This window comes from Nymphalis io, chromosome 11, assembly GCF_905147045.1.
Source record: "Nymphalis io chromosome 11, ilAglIoxx1.1, whole genome shotgun sequence".
Classification (NCBI taxonomy): Eukaryota; Metazoa; Arthropoda; class Insecta; order Lepidoptera; family Nymphalidae; genus Nymphalis; species Nymphalis io.
Genome location: NC_065898.1, coordinates 5,353,092 through 5,373,480, shown reverse-complemented (window position 1 = coordinate 5,373,480; position 20,389 = coordinate 5,353,092). Strand labels below are relative to the sequence as shown.

Genomic DNA, 20,389 nt, shown 5'->3' with positions numbered 1-20,389 from the left:
TATTATGTATATATGCACATATATGTACAATTAAAATGCTTAGGATACTAATATTCAAGTACAAGTATCCCTAGCACTTTTGCTCATGCATTATAATGAATAATATATATACATTGGGCCTTATTAGTAAATATTGTATAACTGGTGAATTTCATCACAAAATAATTTTATATTGGAAATAAAAAGACGCAGCATTGTGTTATTGTAAAATCACCGTATACTACGAAAGAGTTAGAAAACGAATTTTTCGAAAAAACATATACTTATCGTATACAAAGGAGTTTTACTCACAGCCTTACTTGCTAGCCAAAGCCGAGATAGAACTGTGGTAAGAATGCGTGAATCTTAACCGATGATCGTGGGTTCTAACCCGGGCAAGCACCACTGAATTTTCATGTGCTTAATTTGTGATTATTACGATTATTACGATTACGGTGAAGGAAAACATCGTGAGGAAACCTGCATGTGTCTAATTTCACTGAAATTCTGCCACATTTGTATTCTACCAACCCGCATTGGAACAGCGTGGTGGAATAAGCTCCAAACCTTCTCGTCAAAAAGAGGAGAGGAGGACTTTAGCCCAGCAGTGGGACATTCACAGGCTGTTACGCTTACGGTGTTACGATACTTGCTAACCATCCCTTCGCACGTATGTCTACATAAAATGTTTATATCGTAATGCAGAATATTATAAATAATTTGGTTTACGCTACGCCCACCAGTAAAACTCCCAATTCGCCTGACGTCTTCCGATATTTCCAACAATTAATGTATATGACATTCAGCCAATTTACACAAAACCATAATGAATTATACACCTGAACTTTCCTCATGAAGCACTCTGTTCATTGGTGAAAGCCGTTTGAAAATCCGTTCTCTAGTTTTTGAGTTGATTACATACACATTAAAAATTATTTCAATAACAAATATTCTGTACATATATACTATTATTTTTAAATGAAAACTAACAATATTATTTAACTTATAATATAATCAGAAATGAATTTAATAAGGTGTTAAGAGTTTTATTTTTTATCTATACTATGAACTCGTGACGTTACGTTTATCCGCTATTGCAATATAAGCAGCAAATAGTATTTACTCAGTCTATAAAAGGAACTTAATTGTTTTATCTTCTTGTAACACTATTGCAATGGAAAAAACTTGACTATTGTAACACAGACAGGATATTTCAATTAACTTTCAATGTCATTATGATTAATGTAAATATTACAAGTATCTGTATCGAAATAAAGGCTTAACTTAAAGCATTTTTTATTGCTTGTCAAAATGTATGCGTACTGTAGGGCTTATTTAAGCACAAACTCGAAACTCGCCGCAGAAAACGGTCGTGAAATGTCAGAAATTGATATGCGACATTGACCATAATAATGACATTACAAGAATACACACATCAAAATAGTACATCATCATGAGTCGGTTGTCAACATTTCACGGGTGAGCGATGAAGTGAGTTCTTATGGAACACTGCTGAGTAGGATTAGTAGCTTTGCAATACAAAAGCCAGATTCCATTTTAAATAACGGACATTTTAATAAAAGCTGGATATATATTCGTTGAAGATATTTTTTCAAACACACGTTTTCTATTTTGGACATAATTTTTATAATATTCGGCATTGCCTCGTTCGTTTTGCAAGTATTGTGTGTGACTGCATTACTCTCAATATAAATATATATGTATTGAGAAAACGCTATAGATACCGGATACGACCGAAACAAGCCCGCCATGTCCGGCTAATGTCGGACACATGGTAACCCTAGTCTGGTAATTAAAGCTTGCACGTATGTTATTATTGACATTAGGGTCACTATTTACATATAACTTGTTGATTTTTTTATGATGAATATTCTTTGCTCAGTCTGAATGCATTCTGGTTATGCGTGTTTTTTTTTTTAATTTTAGGACTGACTTAAATCTACATGAAAACTGTACTATCAAAAACTTCAAAAGGAAATCAAAATCCTTATTAAGTCATTCCTAAATTAATAGTATTAGGCATATATAGTGACATTAGTTTATTCATAGGATATAGGCAGTAACAGCCTGTGAATGTTCCGCTGCTGGACAGGTAGGCAGAAGGTTAATTCATCCAATGCGGGTTGGTGGAATACACATGTGGCAGAATTTCAGTGAAATTAGATACATGCAGGTTTTCTCACGATGTTTTCCTACCCCGTCAAGCACGGGATGAATTAAAACACAAATTAAACACATGAAAATTCAGTGGTGCTTACCCGGGTTTGAACCAAAGATCATCGGTTAAGATTCACGCGTTCTTACCACTGAGCCATCTCGGCTTATATAGGTCATATGTGCTACAGTGGTTAGCTTTCAACTTAACAATAGACACTACCACTGTACGATATATAAACCTCGCCCTACACCGATAATGCGCCGCCAACTACAGGATATAAGATATAATGACCATTGTGCCTTTACATAAGTAAACTGTAAAGTAGATTAGAAATCATTCAAATCGGAACACGTTATATCTATTGCTGTTTGGCCGTAGAATAATTGATTAGTAGGTAATGTACATCCAGGACCTGAACAAAGCCTTCCGAAGTCATAACTGAAACGGCCCACTGAATAGAGCACGTGGATCTGAACTGAGGACCATATCCTGAATTTTTACTTGCTTAATGTGTTAATCATTTATTTCGTGCTAAGTAATACAAAAATCATCGTGACCCAAAAGGAGCCTTATGTCCAGCATTACTTATACTTTATTACATATATTAGTTACGTTATAGAATGGGAGATAAGTCATATTTCATCAATTACAATAACGTATTATGTAAGACTAAAGGAGTAATAATAACGGGATATAACTGGATTAAATTGGTTTAATATAAAGGAATATACATATCTCTTAACATGCTTATTAGAGAAATTCCTATTAAAATTAATTGTGATTATTCCTAAGAGTAAATGGGAGTAAGTTTTATTATTACTAATATTGAGAAATTGGGGATTAATGAGATCTTGACTGTATTATTATATTCATACGATTACCCCGAAAGTAAAAGGTTTGACGTGAGGCATTAATGATGAATGGACGGCGGGAAAATTTGAGAATTCGTTTCAGATTGTCTTTTTTAACTCGAATCATTTTGTAGACTAAAGTGTCTTCCTTTCGATCGGAAAGTTATTTTGTCCCATAAAGTTCGAGAGTATTTCTAATGATTTATCTAAGCTCAATATTTTTTGCGTTAAATATTATGATTAAACGTGTACATGGATCACTCGTGACTTTCTTCTACCATTATAGTTTAGCATAATTTACGACTCCTCTTTGTTTGCTACGTAGCCCCTTTGACCGAAACGCGTTTGCCCTTTAACCAAAGCAGTATTGCGTGAATATTTTCTTTCTTATACTTTAATTAATTATATTTTAACAGATTTCTCATGTTTTTTTTTCACGAATATTTATTCTGTATGTCACGGTCTCTTAATTGCCATTTCAGTTCTAACACATCATATTTTTCTACTTCAAAATTTATATAATTTCAGAACAAATTATATTCAAAACAAAGGTTACGTCTAAGTCGTTTCAGGCAAGGTTATTCTAGTAATAGAGTTTAATGACAATAACCTTTGTGCTATAACAAATTGATGTCGTAAACTGCAATCGCATCTAGGATACCTAATTACTACGACCAACGCAAACTATTATTAGCTTTCTAAAACAAATGACTTTATATTACTAATGGTTAAGCTTTGTGCAAGCTCGTCTGGGTAGATACCACCCACTCATCAGATATTCTACCGCAAAACAGCAGTACTTGGTGTTGTTGTGTTCTGGTTTGAAGGGTGAGTGAGCCAGTGTAATAACAGGCACAAGGGACATAACATTTTAGTTCAAATTAAACCAAGGTTGGTGGCATATAGATTTGGGCGAGGGTTAACATTTCTTACAATGCCAATGTCTATGGGCGTTGGTGACCACTTACCATCAGGTGGCCCATATGCTCGTCTGCCTAGTATATATATATTACATAAAATAACTTACGATTTAATTTAGGTAGTTTGAATATGTATTTATTTATAAAACAATATTTGGCAATCTTTCTACACTATAAAAAATATATTCATAAACAGTTTTTCGCTTGCCGCCTAAAAAAAGTAAAATTTAACAGTCTTTGATTATCATCTAATCATATGTCAGATCTGTCTCTAAAATTTAATATTTATAAAAACTTATTACTATCATTCCTAATCAGATTATTAAATAATATTTGTAAGTGATGAATGAATAATATGAAAAAAAAAACTCATATTATAGCTTTATGAAAAATACGCAGTAATTGGATCACCGCTAGGAAAATGTCTCTGGGACTCTTTTCTTGAAAAAAAGTTTCGAGTATACAGCTACGGAGCTAATTACACCACGCTGCTATAATGTGGGTTGGTCGAAAATATATACCGAATTCCATCAGACATAAGCAGATTTCCTTACGACGTTTTCCTTCACTGCCGAATACGAAATGAATTATAAACACAAATTAAGCACATGATCAAAAACATGCCTCCATTTGCATCGGCGATCTTCTTTTATCAGTGGGCACCTCGGTTAATACATACCAGATTCACGTCACCATACGATCGATTCCAATAATATGTACAATCCTCATTTAATATATTTGTCTATTAAAATATTGAATTAAATAACCTTTGGCTGACAGTTTAACCTTTTAAATAATTGGAATGAATATTCACAGAACGAAATTTAATAAGGATCAGCGGAAATGGATAAATATTTGCGAAAAAATAATCGAGCAGTTAGTCATTGTGATCATAAATATTGAACGACATAACCCTGCCTTAGGCGAGGACAATCGTAAAGTTCGATCGTAATTATGCCGAATAGGTCTGATTGAAGGCACACCGGCTAACACACGTTCACCTCGCTCGCACACGTTGAAGAAATTCAATCATACTGATTGATTGATGACAATTCAGCTAACGTATTAGCCACTTAGAATAACAAACTACATTCAATTCACAGTTATGATTTATTAGTTAATTACTAACCAGATTCTATATACATGATTAGTGTGCTACTTAATTTATTCGGATAATAATTTTACCGGAATTTTTCAAACTTACTTGTGACTTTTTGGTATTTTGATCAATTTCATTTCATTGTCTTGGGATAGAGAGGATAGTGGCTCCGCTGATATAGCAGTTCTCTTAAGCCTAGGTTCTCCGACAGGTATGATCCTTGTATTTTCGACACCCGGTGGCTTATGAGGGCTTCGTTCTTCTTCAACGTCCACACCATTTCTCTGTATATCTAACATCTGCCTCGTTAGCGGTTTAACGACTTGTCTAAATTTATCTATTTCATTCTTTAAGTATCGTATTGTTGCATCTTTATCGTCGATTTCGTTTTCCAACAATGCTATTATTTTGTCTCTCTTTTTCAATTCTTCGGTCCTCTCTATAACTAACCTCTTCATTTCCATATATTTTTTCTCTAACATATAATAGTGTTCTATTTTGCACTGTGTTGTATGCGTTTGCGCCATATTTGTGAAGTTAACGTCCTTGCAACGATATATAGATATTCACACACTTCTTCTATATTACTCTCGGTCACTGATTAAATAGTCCATAGTGACCGAATACGGTATCACTTTTAATATGAGATCGCGTATAAATAGACTGTTTTGTAAAACAAATGATAAATTGCTTTAAACTTATTTTAGTTATCAGCTATATCACTGATAAGGCCAGATAGTATAACGCTTACAACTCAAAACGTATATCTATTGGCTTATATATGGTTTAATAAACTATTCGTTATTCCATTAGTTTTTCTATGGCTTCAAGGTCTTATATCCACTAAAGCGTAGGGGTGAAAGGAGAAGGAGTTTCAAACAAAGCGAATAGGATATCATTACCATATAACATTTTAGTTTCAGTGGAGATTTTTTTCCCTTCTCTTCAAGTCTCTTCCGACCGCCACCGCTTTTGTGAATACCGGACTTAGTTGAGTCGTGTGAATAAAGACTATCGCATAAAGCGGTGTCATATTAAACTATTAGGCATTCGTGACGTTATAACGATTCTATTGTTCAATACAATTGCTTTTATGTGGATGTATGTTAGTAGGTGTAATAAAAATACATTGAAGAAAAAATAGTCACATTATATGACAAGTAAGCAAGCAAAGTTAATTTTCTTTTATAATATTAAATTTGGCTAAATATTGCTTAAATGAATTAATGATGTATTTAACATTGACTCGTAGTGTTTCCTTATTTAATTTAAAAAAAATATATTTTTCACACGAATTGTAACTGGTATAAAAAATATATTCGTGCCGTTGTATGTATTTTAGTAAATAAACTTATTTTATAGTTATTATTTAGTATTGGTTATGATGTAGTAAATCGGTTTTTCGATATTATTCCAAAATCTGATACAATTTCCGATAATTCTCGACAGTTTGCCACGGCATTTTTACGGCGAATACAAAATAAATTACATGATAAGCTATGAAATATTCATGAAAGTATTTATTATATGGTTTATTTCGGAAAAAAATCAACAGCTTGGCGAATCTTAAGTTTTTAAAAGAATGGTTTTAAGATATAGTACAAAGAAGCAGACAGACTTGCAAAAATGGCCAGTATTCTTCCTAATTATTCAGAAAAACTTTCAGAATTTAAATGGTTGGGGTTTTTACATTGGCAATAATACTTTGGTGAGCGATCTAAAATAAAAGGAATCTGGTATAAAACTTTGCAATCTGAGCCTCTTCGAATTCCTTGGTTTAAAGATTATAAATTAAAAATAATATGTTAAATAAGCAGTAAGGATTCGATCGGGACACAACTAACTAACTACCCATGCAACAAGTTTGCATATTTAATGAAAAAAACCGATTCACCAATTTGCGATGTCTGTAATGTGTTAGAAGATGTGTATCATTTGATTATGGAATGTAGTAGTAAGAGTAAACCACAAAGGGAGTCGCTAATAGCAACATATAAAGTTAATTGTATGAATGAAGGTTCTGCGCAAAGTTTTCCAAATTCGGAAGCTGCGGTAGCCTATAGGAAGGTATGATTTGGTAGCTTCTTCTCGTTAGTAACTCTCTTTATACTTTAATGAATGATCTGTGTATTGTATAGGTTAAGATATGATGGAGCTATCATGTCCAAATGGCAGAGTCTCAAAAAATGAAGAAAAAAAAATATAGTAGGAATACTGGGGGTAATAAAGAGTTTATATATAGAGTTTATGAATTATATATGTCAATGCTTATGAGGCCATTCTCCGCGTATTATTCCAAATTGAAATATTATTTTACTCATATATCATCGGCGTTACATATACACGTTGCTTAGCGACTGTTTAATTAAACCCTAATTTATTTCTTTACGTCATTATTGATTGCACATTAGACAAAAGAAGACAGCATCGTTTAACTAATAACCCGCTAAACGTTCATAAGTAAGAAGGTATGTCTGCAATGAGAGTGAGTTTAAACACCTGTGTATCGCATGAATAGCTTCAATGTGTGGGTAGTTTTAATAAGCGTAAGGTCAAACTATTGACAACGTGTAACGAGAAATAATTATACCTTTCAAAGCCTAAGCTAAGGCCATAACAAGATTAATGTACAATGAAATAATTTGGGACATATGTGAGCTTAACGTTGTGAAACATATTGAGATAATAAATCAGATCACATTAATATCAATGGCTTAAGCCTTGCGGTACAAGATCGGTTGTATTAATTGACGTTACAAAATTATGCATTAATTAAAATGTAGACATTTGTATGTTTATAACATATAGTATAACGAATGTTATGTCGGTTCTACGTTTGCTCTGTGGTTTGAAATAATTCTTGTAATATCCTAAAAAAAATAGTCTATTTCTTTATGGTTTAACTTTTCTCCACGTAACATTTGAAAGAGTGACTTTCTTTGTAATTGTTAGACATATTGATATATCGATATATTTTTATATTTATACGGTTTTAATAAATTATTTTATTAATATAATTTTAAATCAGTTTTAATTACAAATAATAATAAAAAATAAAGCATTTATTGGTATATTGAAACATATGTAACAGTAACAGCCTGTGAATGTCCTACTGCTGGGCTAAGGCGTCCTCTCCTTTCTTTGAGGAGAAGGTTTGGAGCTTATTCCACCACGCTGCTTCAATGCGAGTTCTTGAAATACGCATGTAAAGGCATTTCAGTTAAATTAGACATATGCAGGTTTCCTCACGATGTTTTCCTTCAACTGAATGATGAAGAATTATAAGCACAAATTAAGCACATGCAGAAAATTCAGTGGTGCTTGCCCGGGTTTGAAGACACGATCACATATTAAGAGTAATAACAATTAAGAGTAACAAAATATTTAATTTTTTTACGAGAAAATAAAAAATACTGGGACTGTGTGCCACTCATACCGATGTTGATAAAACTCAACGCTAATTTACAGTGGCAGTCAATAACTACGATACAAAATTTGTAAGATTAAGGTAGGCCAGTGTGATTAAAATATTTATATAATATTATATGTCTTATGATTTTTATTTATATACAAAGGTCATTCGTAACAGTCTTTATCAATTTAATTCATTTAAAAACATATCTAATTTATTCAATTAATTAAGCCAGTTGTTTGTCATGATAACCGACTTTTTTCGATGTAATTATAAAATTGATTATTGAATTTTAAAGTAATTTTCAATAACATTAAATTTCAATCAACAGCCATTCGTTGTCCACTGCTGAACATAGGCCTCTCCCAAGGTGCGCCAAAGCTCCCTGTCCTCTGCCTTCCGCATCCAGTTGGTGCCCGCCACCTTCTTAAGGTTGTCGGTCCACCTGGCTGGAGGGTGCCCTACGCTGCGCTTGCCGATTCGCGGTCTCCACTCTAGGACTCGTCTGCTCCAACGGCCATCGGTCCTACGACATACGTGACCAGCCCACTGCCACTTCAGCCTGCTAATTTTGCAAGCTATGTCGGTGACTCCGGTTCTTTTCCGGATAATCTCATTTCTGATCTTATCCTTCAAAGATACTCCGAGCATAGCTCGCTCCATAGCACGCTGAGCGACTTTGAATTTGTGGACTAGTCCCGCAGTTAGTGTCCACGTTTCGGCACCGTATGTCATGGCAGGTAAGACGCATTGGTTGAAGACTTTCGTCTTCAAACATTGCGGTATAGACGACTTGAGGACTTGACGAAGGTTGCCAAATGCTGCCCATCCCTAGCGAATTCTTCGATCGGCTTCCTTCTCGAAGTTGTTCCTACCGACTTGTATTATCTGTCCTAGGTAGGTTATATTCACTAAAAACTTCGAGAGGTTTCCCCTCGACGTATATCGGTCCCGGCACGACATGCCTATTGAACATGACCTTGGTCTTGTCCAAGTTTATACTGAGACCGACACACCGGGAAGAATCGCCTAGGCTACGTAGCATTTCGGTGAGTTGTTCCAGCGACTCTGCTATGATGACGATATCGTCGGCAAATCGAAGGTGTGAGATGTACTCGCCGTTTACATTGACTCCATACCCAGTCCAATCTAGCGTCTCGAAAACGTCTTCCAACGCGTTGGTGAACAGTTTCGGGGATATTACATCCCCCTGTCTCACCCCTCTGCGCAGTTGGATCGCCTTCGTCTTACAGTCCAGGATGTGGACAGTCATTGTAGCGGCGTTGTACAGACATCTCAGTACCTCGATATATCTCCAGTCGATATGACATCTCTGCAATGAGTCGAGCACTGCCCAGAATTCGATGGAGTCGAAGGCTTTCTCGTAGTCCACAAATGCCATACACAGCGGCTCATTGTACTCTTCGGTCTTCTGCACAATCTGCCGAACAGTATGGATGTGGTCCACGGTGCTTGATCGAAAGCCGGCTTGCTCTGGGGGCTGGAACTCGTCAAGTCGTCTAGCGAGACGGTTCGTGACGACTCTTGAGAACAGCTTATACACGTGACTCAGTAGGGAGATTGGTCTGTAGTTTTTCAAGAGGGTTTTATCACCTTTCTTGAAAAACAGTACCACCTCACTCCCGCTCCACGTTTCCGGGGTCTTGCCATGTTGGATGACGGAATTAAAGAGGCTTGCTAGCTCTTTCAGGACCGGAGTCCCGCCTGCCTTAAGCAACTCAGTTGGGATTCCGCCATCTCCCGGAGCTTTGTTGTTTTTAAGCTGTTCTAGAGCCGCCCTAATCTCGCCTTGGTTAACGACTGGGAGCTCCTCGGAGTAATGGCGCATAAGAGGGGTGCGCTGGTCATCAATACTGATTCCCACGGGTTTATCCGATCTTGAATAGAACAACCGTCCATAAAACCTCTCTACTTCTCCGACAATCTCAGGCCTAGAGGTAACGACCCCACCATTTTCAGTTTTTAGTTTTGTCAGACGCGGCCTCCCAAACTTGCGAGCGAACACTTTCGATCCCCGATTTTGCTCAATCGCAGCCTTGATGGCACGGGTATTGGAGCGTCGGAGATCGCGTCGCGTCAGCGTTTTTATTGTTCGGTTTAAGGCCTTATCTGACAAAAACGATGGTAGTTCTCGTCGTTTTCTCATGAGCTCGAGTGTCTCAGCAGAGAGTTTTGGTGCGTTGTCTCTTCTCTGTGGCGGAAAACACTTGCGGGATGTGTTTTGCAGTATTTTGACCAGCGTGTCAGTTTTCTCATCAATGCTGCTTACGGTTTCCAACGCAGTGAATTGATTTTGAAGTTCCATTTGGAACTTTTCGGAGCCTTGAGCAGCTTGGAGAATGGTAGGTCGGAGAGTAGACCTCATCATTCTCGATTTTTCTCAGCTTTGAAGTCGATATTTAGAGTGCCTCGAACCAAGCGGTGATCACTTCCGGTATTAAATATGTTGATCACTGAAACATCTTTAAATATGTGCCTTTTATTCGAAATGATAAAGTCTATCTCGTTCCTTGTCACGTTATCGGGGCTTCGCCAGGTCCACCTCCTCTGAGGCTGCCTACTACCACTACTGATTTCCACAATGCTGCTAATGAGATCCTTTTTGACTAGAAAACCGACACCACCCTGGGAGAAGTTATCACCTTCGCGGAAGTAGAGTAAGTTACCGGACTCTAGAGTTATCGTGTCCTCCCCCTGTCTTCGGACTTCATATAACCCCAGTATATGCCAGTTTATATGACTTAACTCTACTTCTAATTCGGCGAGGTGATGGTCCAGCCTCATCGAGCGTCCATTGTACGTTGCCAACATAAATAATATAAGTGTATAAACATTGAATTTATACACTTATATTTTTTAATTTAATTAAATTAAAAAAAAAGTAATTACAAATTAAAAATTAAATTCTGCCGTATAATATTTTCGAAGTTTTCAAACTATGTCTATTCGTTTATTTATAGACATTGAAATATTGATACGGGAAGATAAGATAGCCAAGTATTGCCAATTGCTAATCAACTTGTTCCTACTGAAATTACATGAAAATACGTATATAAAGTCAATACTTGCTGTTTTTATTCTTATTGTGCCTTTAGTAACTCAAGCTGTCCAGGGCCAATTCTACTAACAAATTATCACTTTATCGCAATCGAATCGAAGCGTAATCGTTGCCGTTATCCGTTTTCCTATTCTTTAATTTAATTATCGACTATCGGCCTTAAATGTTAACAATTAAATTTGGTTTTAACATAATGTTACATGTTAACATATCAGTTCGTTTTCGATCCGAATAAATATATAATAGTCAAAGTTGGATTGGAGTTGAATCGGGATAGTACGGTAATCGTTATGGATTAGTAGAATTGACCTCTTTTTTTAACGCTGGAAAACTTGTAACGCGTTTCCCCCACGAAATCAGTGGGGGGTATGTGGGGCTCGCCTGTGTCCAAGGCGCCGATTGCACCCCGAACATCGGAATAGCCACTAAAAAACCAGCGGTACCCTTTCCGTCTTAACGAGGAGCGCCACGGGATCGCTTGCGCATGCTACCGTGACGCTCAAGAATTGACACCCTGATCAACATTGATATCACAAACACGTTATAATAATAACTGTTGGCAGTACAATTGAATACATGTTACCTTTCGATAATCAAGTTGCTAACGTCATCGAGTCAGATGACAATATCGCGATCACAATCGCGTTTTATTGAAAACAAACTTAATGGAAAAGTTAATGTAATAATTAATAACAGAAAAGCTACAGATTCAGCAGTGTTCATCATTAAGCGCGGTTGTTTTTTATTTATAACTAGTATTAGCCCGCGGCTTCGCCCGCGTGTTAGGGGAGGACGTTTGGGTATTAGGCAACAAAAGTAGCCTATATCCGTCATTGGGGTTCAAGCTTGCTTTGTACCAAATTGTATCAAAATCGTTTCCTTAGCTTAGCCTTGAAAGCAATTATAATATGAGTATAATTTATTGCCATTTATTTATTTACCCCAGTCCATATGGCAACATATGGCAACACTAAAATCGCGGGTAAGATATAAGAGTTGTAACATAAAAGCTCAACGATGTTACTATTTTTTATACCTAACCTAGACCCCATTCATTTTCGTTGGACATGAGCCCGAACTATTCGGTATCGTTTAAAAAAAGAAGATATATATTTTTAAATTTCGAATTTTGCTGCAAATAAATACTTCTTGCAGCCTACTTAAAAATATTAAAAAAAAGAAAATACAGTAATATAAATCCTAGTACAAATCGCTCGTGATAAAATCGATACATTGTTTGTAATTAACTTCTATTGTAATAATAAGCTGTAGCGAATGATCGTTACAATAAATATACATGTATTTCTTTAGCTCACAATACAGACATGTTAATTGTAAAGTTACATACATAAATTATCTCCTCAACCTTCTACTTGAAATCTTGTTAGAATTTAATCCCAAGTACAAAATACTACAACAGGCTTCATATAATATACTTACCTACTAAGTATTCAAAATAACAATGACGTCCAATAATTATTCTGAATATTAACTCGTAAATATTTCAAAAATACTCAATACAAAATTTAAGAATTCTTTTTTAAATTTTTTTAATGACTGTTTCTCGATAAAATTAAAACTACTATAAAGGAAATAGATTATTTATTAATATTATATTGGAAAATATTACGGAAAATATTTCATTTACCATTTTTTCTAGACAATCAAATCAAAATAATGGTTTTAATATAAAATACTACCCGTATTTTTTTATTAAAACCTACCCGGATTCTATATTAATTGCATTATAAGTTTTTCTAATCAATGGTTTATATTTCTAAATTAAATATATATATATATATATATATATATATATATCATTATTATATAATATTGCAGTTTAATAAATTTTAAATGAATAATTTATAAAAAAAAGACTGTAGTATACATGTAATGCAGTTAATCGGATTTTGTCTAAAAGCTAGATAATCTTATTTACCGTATACCGTCATGTGACGTACCAGTTAAGCCCTTGTTAACCAGCCTGACAGACGAGAGACTAATGTTATTTATGGAAATTGACGTTATCACGATAGAGAAGCGAAACGGCCGAAACCATTAGGAAAACTCGACGCGATTACGTCACATAACCTACAATTGTGAACTCCGTGACTTCGTTCGTTATTATTACGTATATTTTGTTATTTTATATTTTTTCGCTCTTGTCACAACAATTAATCTCTTTTATCTCACATGACATTGTCGAAATAATCTGTGCGCTTTTGGTACATTCTAAACACATGATATTTTTATACACTCTTGAATTTCTAGATATGACATCAGAAAACTAAAATATATATATAGTTTTAAGGAATAACTGTCTGACTGACATATGATCGCACAGTTAAAACTACCGGAACTAGCTACCATAGAAAATTGCATACATACGTAAAAAAGGAAATCGTTTAAAGTTTTATGAACCTTCATTTAATTTTTTAAGAAAGAACTATGGAAATAGATATTTTGAAATTTGATGAGAACGAAGCAGTGGTTAAAGCGCTAGTTTTACTATATGTGTATTAATTCAGAAGGTAAATGAGATATTGCAAATAAAGTAGCCACGAAGGTCTTTCATTTATTAAGACAGACATTGACAAAGATAAATTACTTATGGCGATTCATATATAAAAATTCCAGAGATGAAAATTATAATTGCTAAAATAAATCAATGATTCATCATTTATTTGCACGAAAAAATATTAAAAATTAAAATTTTATGCGAACATTAGCGTATGGAATATCCAAAAACATCTGTGTAAGCGTTTCGATTTAAATTTGGAATCGAGAGTTTAAAGAACTACTACTAATCAAGGTCAAAGGTTAAGTTGTTTACTTTTAAATCAGAAAAGTAGTTCATAAAATTTAAAAGCAATTTTAAAAATATATAAATTGGTTTAAATTTTATATAAAAAAAAAATTAATAATAAAAATGCTAAACGTTTTAAGACAGTTGAATAATTTGCATAAAATTGAGGAAATTCGAATTCATTAAAAGGACTGATAATGTCTTTATGTGTCATATATGCAACAAGATAAACATTTTGTAAAGTAATAACTTTTTTTTTTTACTTCTACCCTTGACACAGATGATATGAATAAAGTTTGAGTTACAGGAGAAAGGTTTGCGTCGACGGTGATGTTGATGAAGACACTTGTGAAAAATTATCTCGATTTCGCTTAAGGGTGATGATATAAATAATTTATACTCATGTTTCGTTGACTTTGTTCTACAAATTTTTTCCTCTGGCTATCATCACACAGATAAATGACAAGATAAAACTGGTGCGCAACCTTTGCAAATATTCGCGAATCTTCCACACATGCGATTTCGTTTAACTTCTATTCACTTTGTCGCATGGGTGGCGCCGGCATAACTCTATTTTCGTTGACTTTGAAACGCTATTTTGAAGCTGTCAAAATATTACGCGCTCTTGAGGAATGGGTTACATTTCTCTCCATTAATTAGGTTTGCTGACATATATATGTAATGGAATATTTAGCTTTACAGCAGCATTGAATTACATTATTGGTGTATTTAGCAACTTTTGCTGGGACATGATGATATGTTCCTGTATTAAATGAGTTTTTTTTGCTTAAAAATGGGTCCTGTCATTTGATAAAAATGATACTTTTTTCCATTCACAAAAAACTCTTGACAAAATAACGTATCATATTGTCATCTTTATACAATTTACTGTTTCTGTCATTACGAGACAAATTTTCATTTAATTATTCAATCAATCAGGTCATCTGCTAATTAATATATAAGCGAATTCATTGTTTGCTAAATGTTCTTTTATGAAAAGATATGTTTGCATGTTTTACAACTGGATTTTTCAAACATTAGGGAGTTTACCATGATAATAATATAATTAATCCATGTTTACCAATCAGAATTCGTGATTTATACTAAACGCAAGGGGTATGACAAACAATCACCAAGTTCAAGTCAGTAGACTTCAAAAAATCGATTCTTATGTGTTTTACTTAACTACATGTCGGAAATGCACAATGAAGTAAATATCAAAGTATCTTCAACGACCTTATAATTAATGCAATTAAGAAATACCTTATAATTGCGTTTTTCCATGGCAAAATGAATCTCTTATAAAGAATGCTATTTGAAAAATAAAAACATTGACAAAACAAAAAAAAATACTTACAAAATTAAATAAATAAGAAATTTAGAAATATTTCTAAGTAATTCTAAGAAGCTTAAAATCGATAATGCAAATTGATTTATTGACTGATAATATTGTATTTGTATCACAAATATATATAAATAGCTTACAATAAATAAGAAAAAACTGACTAACGGAAGGGAGAGCCAAGGTTGCTCTTGATGTTATCGGAAGTTGCTGATGCGTAACGGACAGATCTCCTATATAAAACTCAAAGCCAACTATCGTCCACGTGGAGACGTGTAGACTTAAAATTTTACTACACATAGATATTAAAAAAAATCATTGTTATATATTGATTTGGAATTAATTTTATTACTATTTTCATCTCCAATTGAGGGTATTTGTTACCGTATAGGAATAGCAGTAGCACAAGGGGTCGAAATCAAAGCTACGAATGTTACATATTATAAGTATACCGATGTACTACTTGAATTAGGTTTGATATATGCCATTGCCTAAAGACTGGCCTGTACAAAACTTACATTATTTTTTTCTCAAAAGAATAAAAACTATATATTTAAACTGACCCTGCATGTATAACTTCAATTAAATGCGAAATTCCGCGTTCATATATAATAAACTCAATTATAAACTTTAATGTTAAAATCTTCACGTGAAATTACTAACGGGCGCGATGTGGGTTTCATTGAGTAGAGCCGGCAAGAAATTCAGTAGTTACTGTATTCGCTTTACTCATAAAGCACGTATTCTATAGGTATACTCGCTTGTTTGCACAGTTTAACGCGTGCTCAAAATCGGCAAAGCGCTACTAATCGCAATCTCGTGGCGCATTGTTGAGTATCTTAAAATTATATACGAACTTTACGCAGTATTTTTAACCGGAATATTAGTCATATTTAATACGATATTATAATATTTATTTATTTATTTATTATATATTAAGAAATACATTGTCTTATTGATATTATAAATTACTAATAATATGTATATAGAGATTTAAAAATCGCATTATACATAATGTATGATTTATGTTCTCATATTTCAACAGATTATCATTGATTTTTTACACTGACTCCATGACCATTTATACGACATTTTTATTTTTATTAGAACAGAAATGTCATATAAACCTGACTCTGAACGATGACGATGTATCACCAAGAACGGAATCTAAGATGCTATATTTATTATAACCATAATTGCACTGACCCATGTACCCGTGAAACCTTCAAGCATTTGCTATTACTTGGCTTTGTTCAAGCCCGTCTGAAGACTACCCTATTATTATATTTTTTATAAGCTTTCACTAATCGGCAAAACTTATTTTTCTGTTGTATTCCGGTTTGAAGGGGACGTGAACCAGTGTAACTTCAGGCACAAATGACCTAACATCTTAGTTCCCAATTTTGGTGTGGTGACACATTGGCGAGTAAAAGATGGATGATTAATATTTCTTCCAGTGCCGAGGTTTAAGAACGGTGGTGACCACTAATATCAGGTGGCCAATTTGCCTATAACTATTGTTTATAAAAAAATATATATTAAAACATGAAGTAAAAACTTTAAGTTCCACACAAGTGCAATAATCTTTCACAGCTACGGAACTGTACTTCTGCGGGACCTAACAATCACTCGGCTTTTTATGTCATGTTTTTTTTTTAGTTGTGGCATTACATCATTAGTATATAATAATCCATTTGATATGTGAAGTGTTGATTAAACACTTTGAAACTGGTTTTACGAAGAGTTCGTAAAAAAAGTTTTAGTAATGAATTACTTATATATTATCGTTAATTGTATTTAACAAACATAACTATTTATATACTTCGCCTTGTTAAAACTACACTTTAGTACAAAACAAGTTTCTATTTAAATTGCTATTATCGCTTTAACATTTTTGGTACTATATACATTATAAATACTTATAATAAAATGTTATTTGTATTGAAAATTCAATTAGGTAAGTAATAAATAAAAATTATTTAGGTGATATTGTGTTCTAATCAAACTGTTTATTTGTGTTAGGTAATATATAGTTTTTCGTAATTGGGTATAAATGAAATAAAAAAGGACACTAGAGTAAATATTTGATAATTGATGTTTGTTTTCTACGCGTGCGAAATAGTGCGATGAACTGATTATAAACAACCAAAATTCATAATGGTCACAATTCAAATAAATTATAAAGGTACGTGACCAGAGAAATAATGAAATTGTATATTTGAAAATGGAATAAAAAATACCAGGACGCGATGTAACACAACCTAATTTGTAAGATGACAATAGAAACTTTTTAATATATTCAATTTACACTGGTTGAATAAACACGACGCGCATTCGAAAAAAAAATGTATTCGATTTTTAAACGCGTAAGCGTAAGCGTTATATCAGTTCGGATGTCGCGGGTTGACTAAAGTTCGCTCGCGTAAACGTCATGGCGAATCAGGCCGTAAGTCTGTGTGTATTGACTGTTGTAGACTTATTACGATCCTTAAATTAATTCATGTCTAATGAACCAGTTGTGGTGAACAGATGTGCGCAATTGAAGGATATATGATGTATTATATAATTAATTTTCTGGAACAAAACGTAGGTATAACTTTGAAACAAACTCCCATTATTAGATTTCGAAGGTTCTAAATTTGAAATATAAATTTATCGATAATTATTATTTATAAGGAATTATGTTGAATAAATGTATACAATTTGTATTTGAATTTTTTTCGTAGTTCGTAACAGGGCTAAAGACCTCCTCTCCTCTTTTTGAGGAGAAGGTTTGGAGCTTAGTCTACCACGATGATCGCGGGTTCAAACCCGGGCAAGCACCACTGAATTTTCATGTGCTTAATTTGTGATTTTAATTCATCTCGTGCTTTACGGTAAAGGAAAACATCGTGAGGAAACCTGCATGTGTCTAGTTTCACTGAAATTCTGCCACATGTGTATTCTACCAAGCCGCATTGGAGCAGAGTGGTAGAATTTGAATTTTGTCGATTTATAATACCCATGGCACATTTAATTATCACAACATGTAATCCACGTTAAATAAATTATAAATTTCTTAAATAATTAACAATTGCACAAATTAAGATTGCATATTAAACTGCAAATATCGCCAATGACAAAAATATGTAATTTTGCAGAGCATTAAATAATTAGATAAGGTAATTAACCCCATTCTAGTTTATTTAAAATTTGTAAAATATATTTTATCCTTATTTATTTAATGATTTAGTATAAAGTATAATTTAAAAAAAAAACAATTTATTAAGTAAATAAAAGTCAAAAAGAGATAAGTATCGGTTTTTTATGGCTTTTTTATTTTTATTAGGTATGGTTTTTTTAAAATTGCCAAATTTAAAATGCAATACATTTTCGATATGCTAAGCGAGTTATTGATTTATGATTTTATATATTTTACAAAATCTTTATTTATGTAAGTATATAAAAATACACACATATAAATAAATTTAAAGTTATGAAAAAGGATCGGATTACATTTTTTTAAATTATTTTTACAAATGCAGGCCATTAAATATTCTGATTAAGTGTAAAAAATACTTTGATTATATTAAGCGATATTGATTTTAAAATGGATTTATAATCGTTATTTTGGACGGTAGCCTCGACTGATGCTATTTTAGCCACCGACAAATAGATTCTAACCTTGAAACTGTATTTGCCATAAACCAGGTACCTGAAACAACTATGTTATAGATACATCGAAAATTATGATAATATTATTTATAATTATCATATTATTGAAATACTAAATGGAATGTTTACAAAAGTAATAAAATAAAATATATTTGAATTTGAAAATGGAATTTATATTTTATTTTAATGAATGCATGGTAATAATAAAGCAATAATGGCGTCTGGCTACGTAAAAAACAAAGTTGGCCAAAAGCATTAAACTTGATTTGCAAAATTTTTGATAAAATTTAGTAACAATTTTGAATTTATTAACAATCTATGTGTCGGAAACTTAAATTATAACATTTTTAAATAAATATCAGTAAGTTTTTATATAAAAATTATAATTAAATGATGTTTTGTAAAAAATACATTAAAACAGCAAACTATAAAACTATTGAACCGATTTTAATAAATCTTTTATTATTAGAAAGCTACTATACCCAGAAGTAACACCACATTACTCTTATAGTCACAAATTGAGATCCACGCGGGCGAAGAAGAGAGCAGCTAGTTATAAATTCGTGTACAAACTGAAATAATTATTTTATATAAAGCCGGTTACAAGAGGAGTATAAATCATTTTAATTGTAAATTGTTATAAAATATTTTAGGATATACGCATATCATATAAGGGAGCGAAAATAGTTGGGTGTACTTTTTAAGCCTAATTTAACTATTCACTATTTATCAAAAAAGTTTTTGTTGAGTGTATTTAATTAAATATAATATATATAAAATAAATATATATAATAAATTATTTAGCTTAATAATTTTTTCGAGTGATCAAAATAGATTTATAAAATAAAAGCATCGTCATTCGTCATACACTGGTGTGCCGAGTGTAGTGTGAATACTTATATTTATAATAATATAATTAATTTTCAGCGTTTTTCTTTTCCGAATATTAAAAAATAATGTATGATTAGGTACTCATTATTTTTAGTTTTGTTATTATAATATATATATATATATATATATATATATATTTTACTGGTGGTACGGCTTTGTGCAAGCTCGTCTGGGTAG

At 33.0% G+C, this 20,389-nt stretch overlaps 1 protein-coding gene across 3 annotated transcripts in view; it reads right to left on the bottom strand.

Annotated features, from left to right (window-relative positions):
* Positions 1-20,389, bottom strand: part of LOC126771824 (cGMP-dependent protein kinase, isozyme 2 forms cD4/T1/T3A/T3B) — a 146,234-nt gene that overhangs the window by 49,338 nt on the left and 76,507 nt on the right. The window contains exon 1 of one of the 3 annotated variants that reach the window (XM_050491934.1): positions 5,134-5,652. The exons of the other annotated variants lie outside the window; for them this stretch is intronic. Within the exon in view, the coding sequence (XP_050347891.1) occupies positions 5,134-5,555 (422 nt within the window). The 5' untranslated portion in view covers positions 5,556-5,652. Of the gene's footprint in view, positions 1-5,133; positions 5,653-20,389 lie in introns of those variants that run through there. 3 annotated transcript variants of the gene reach the window in all.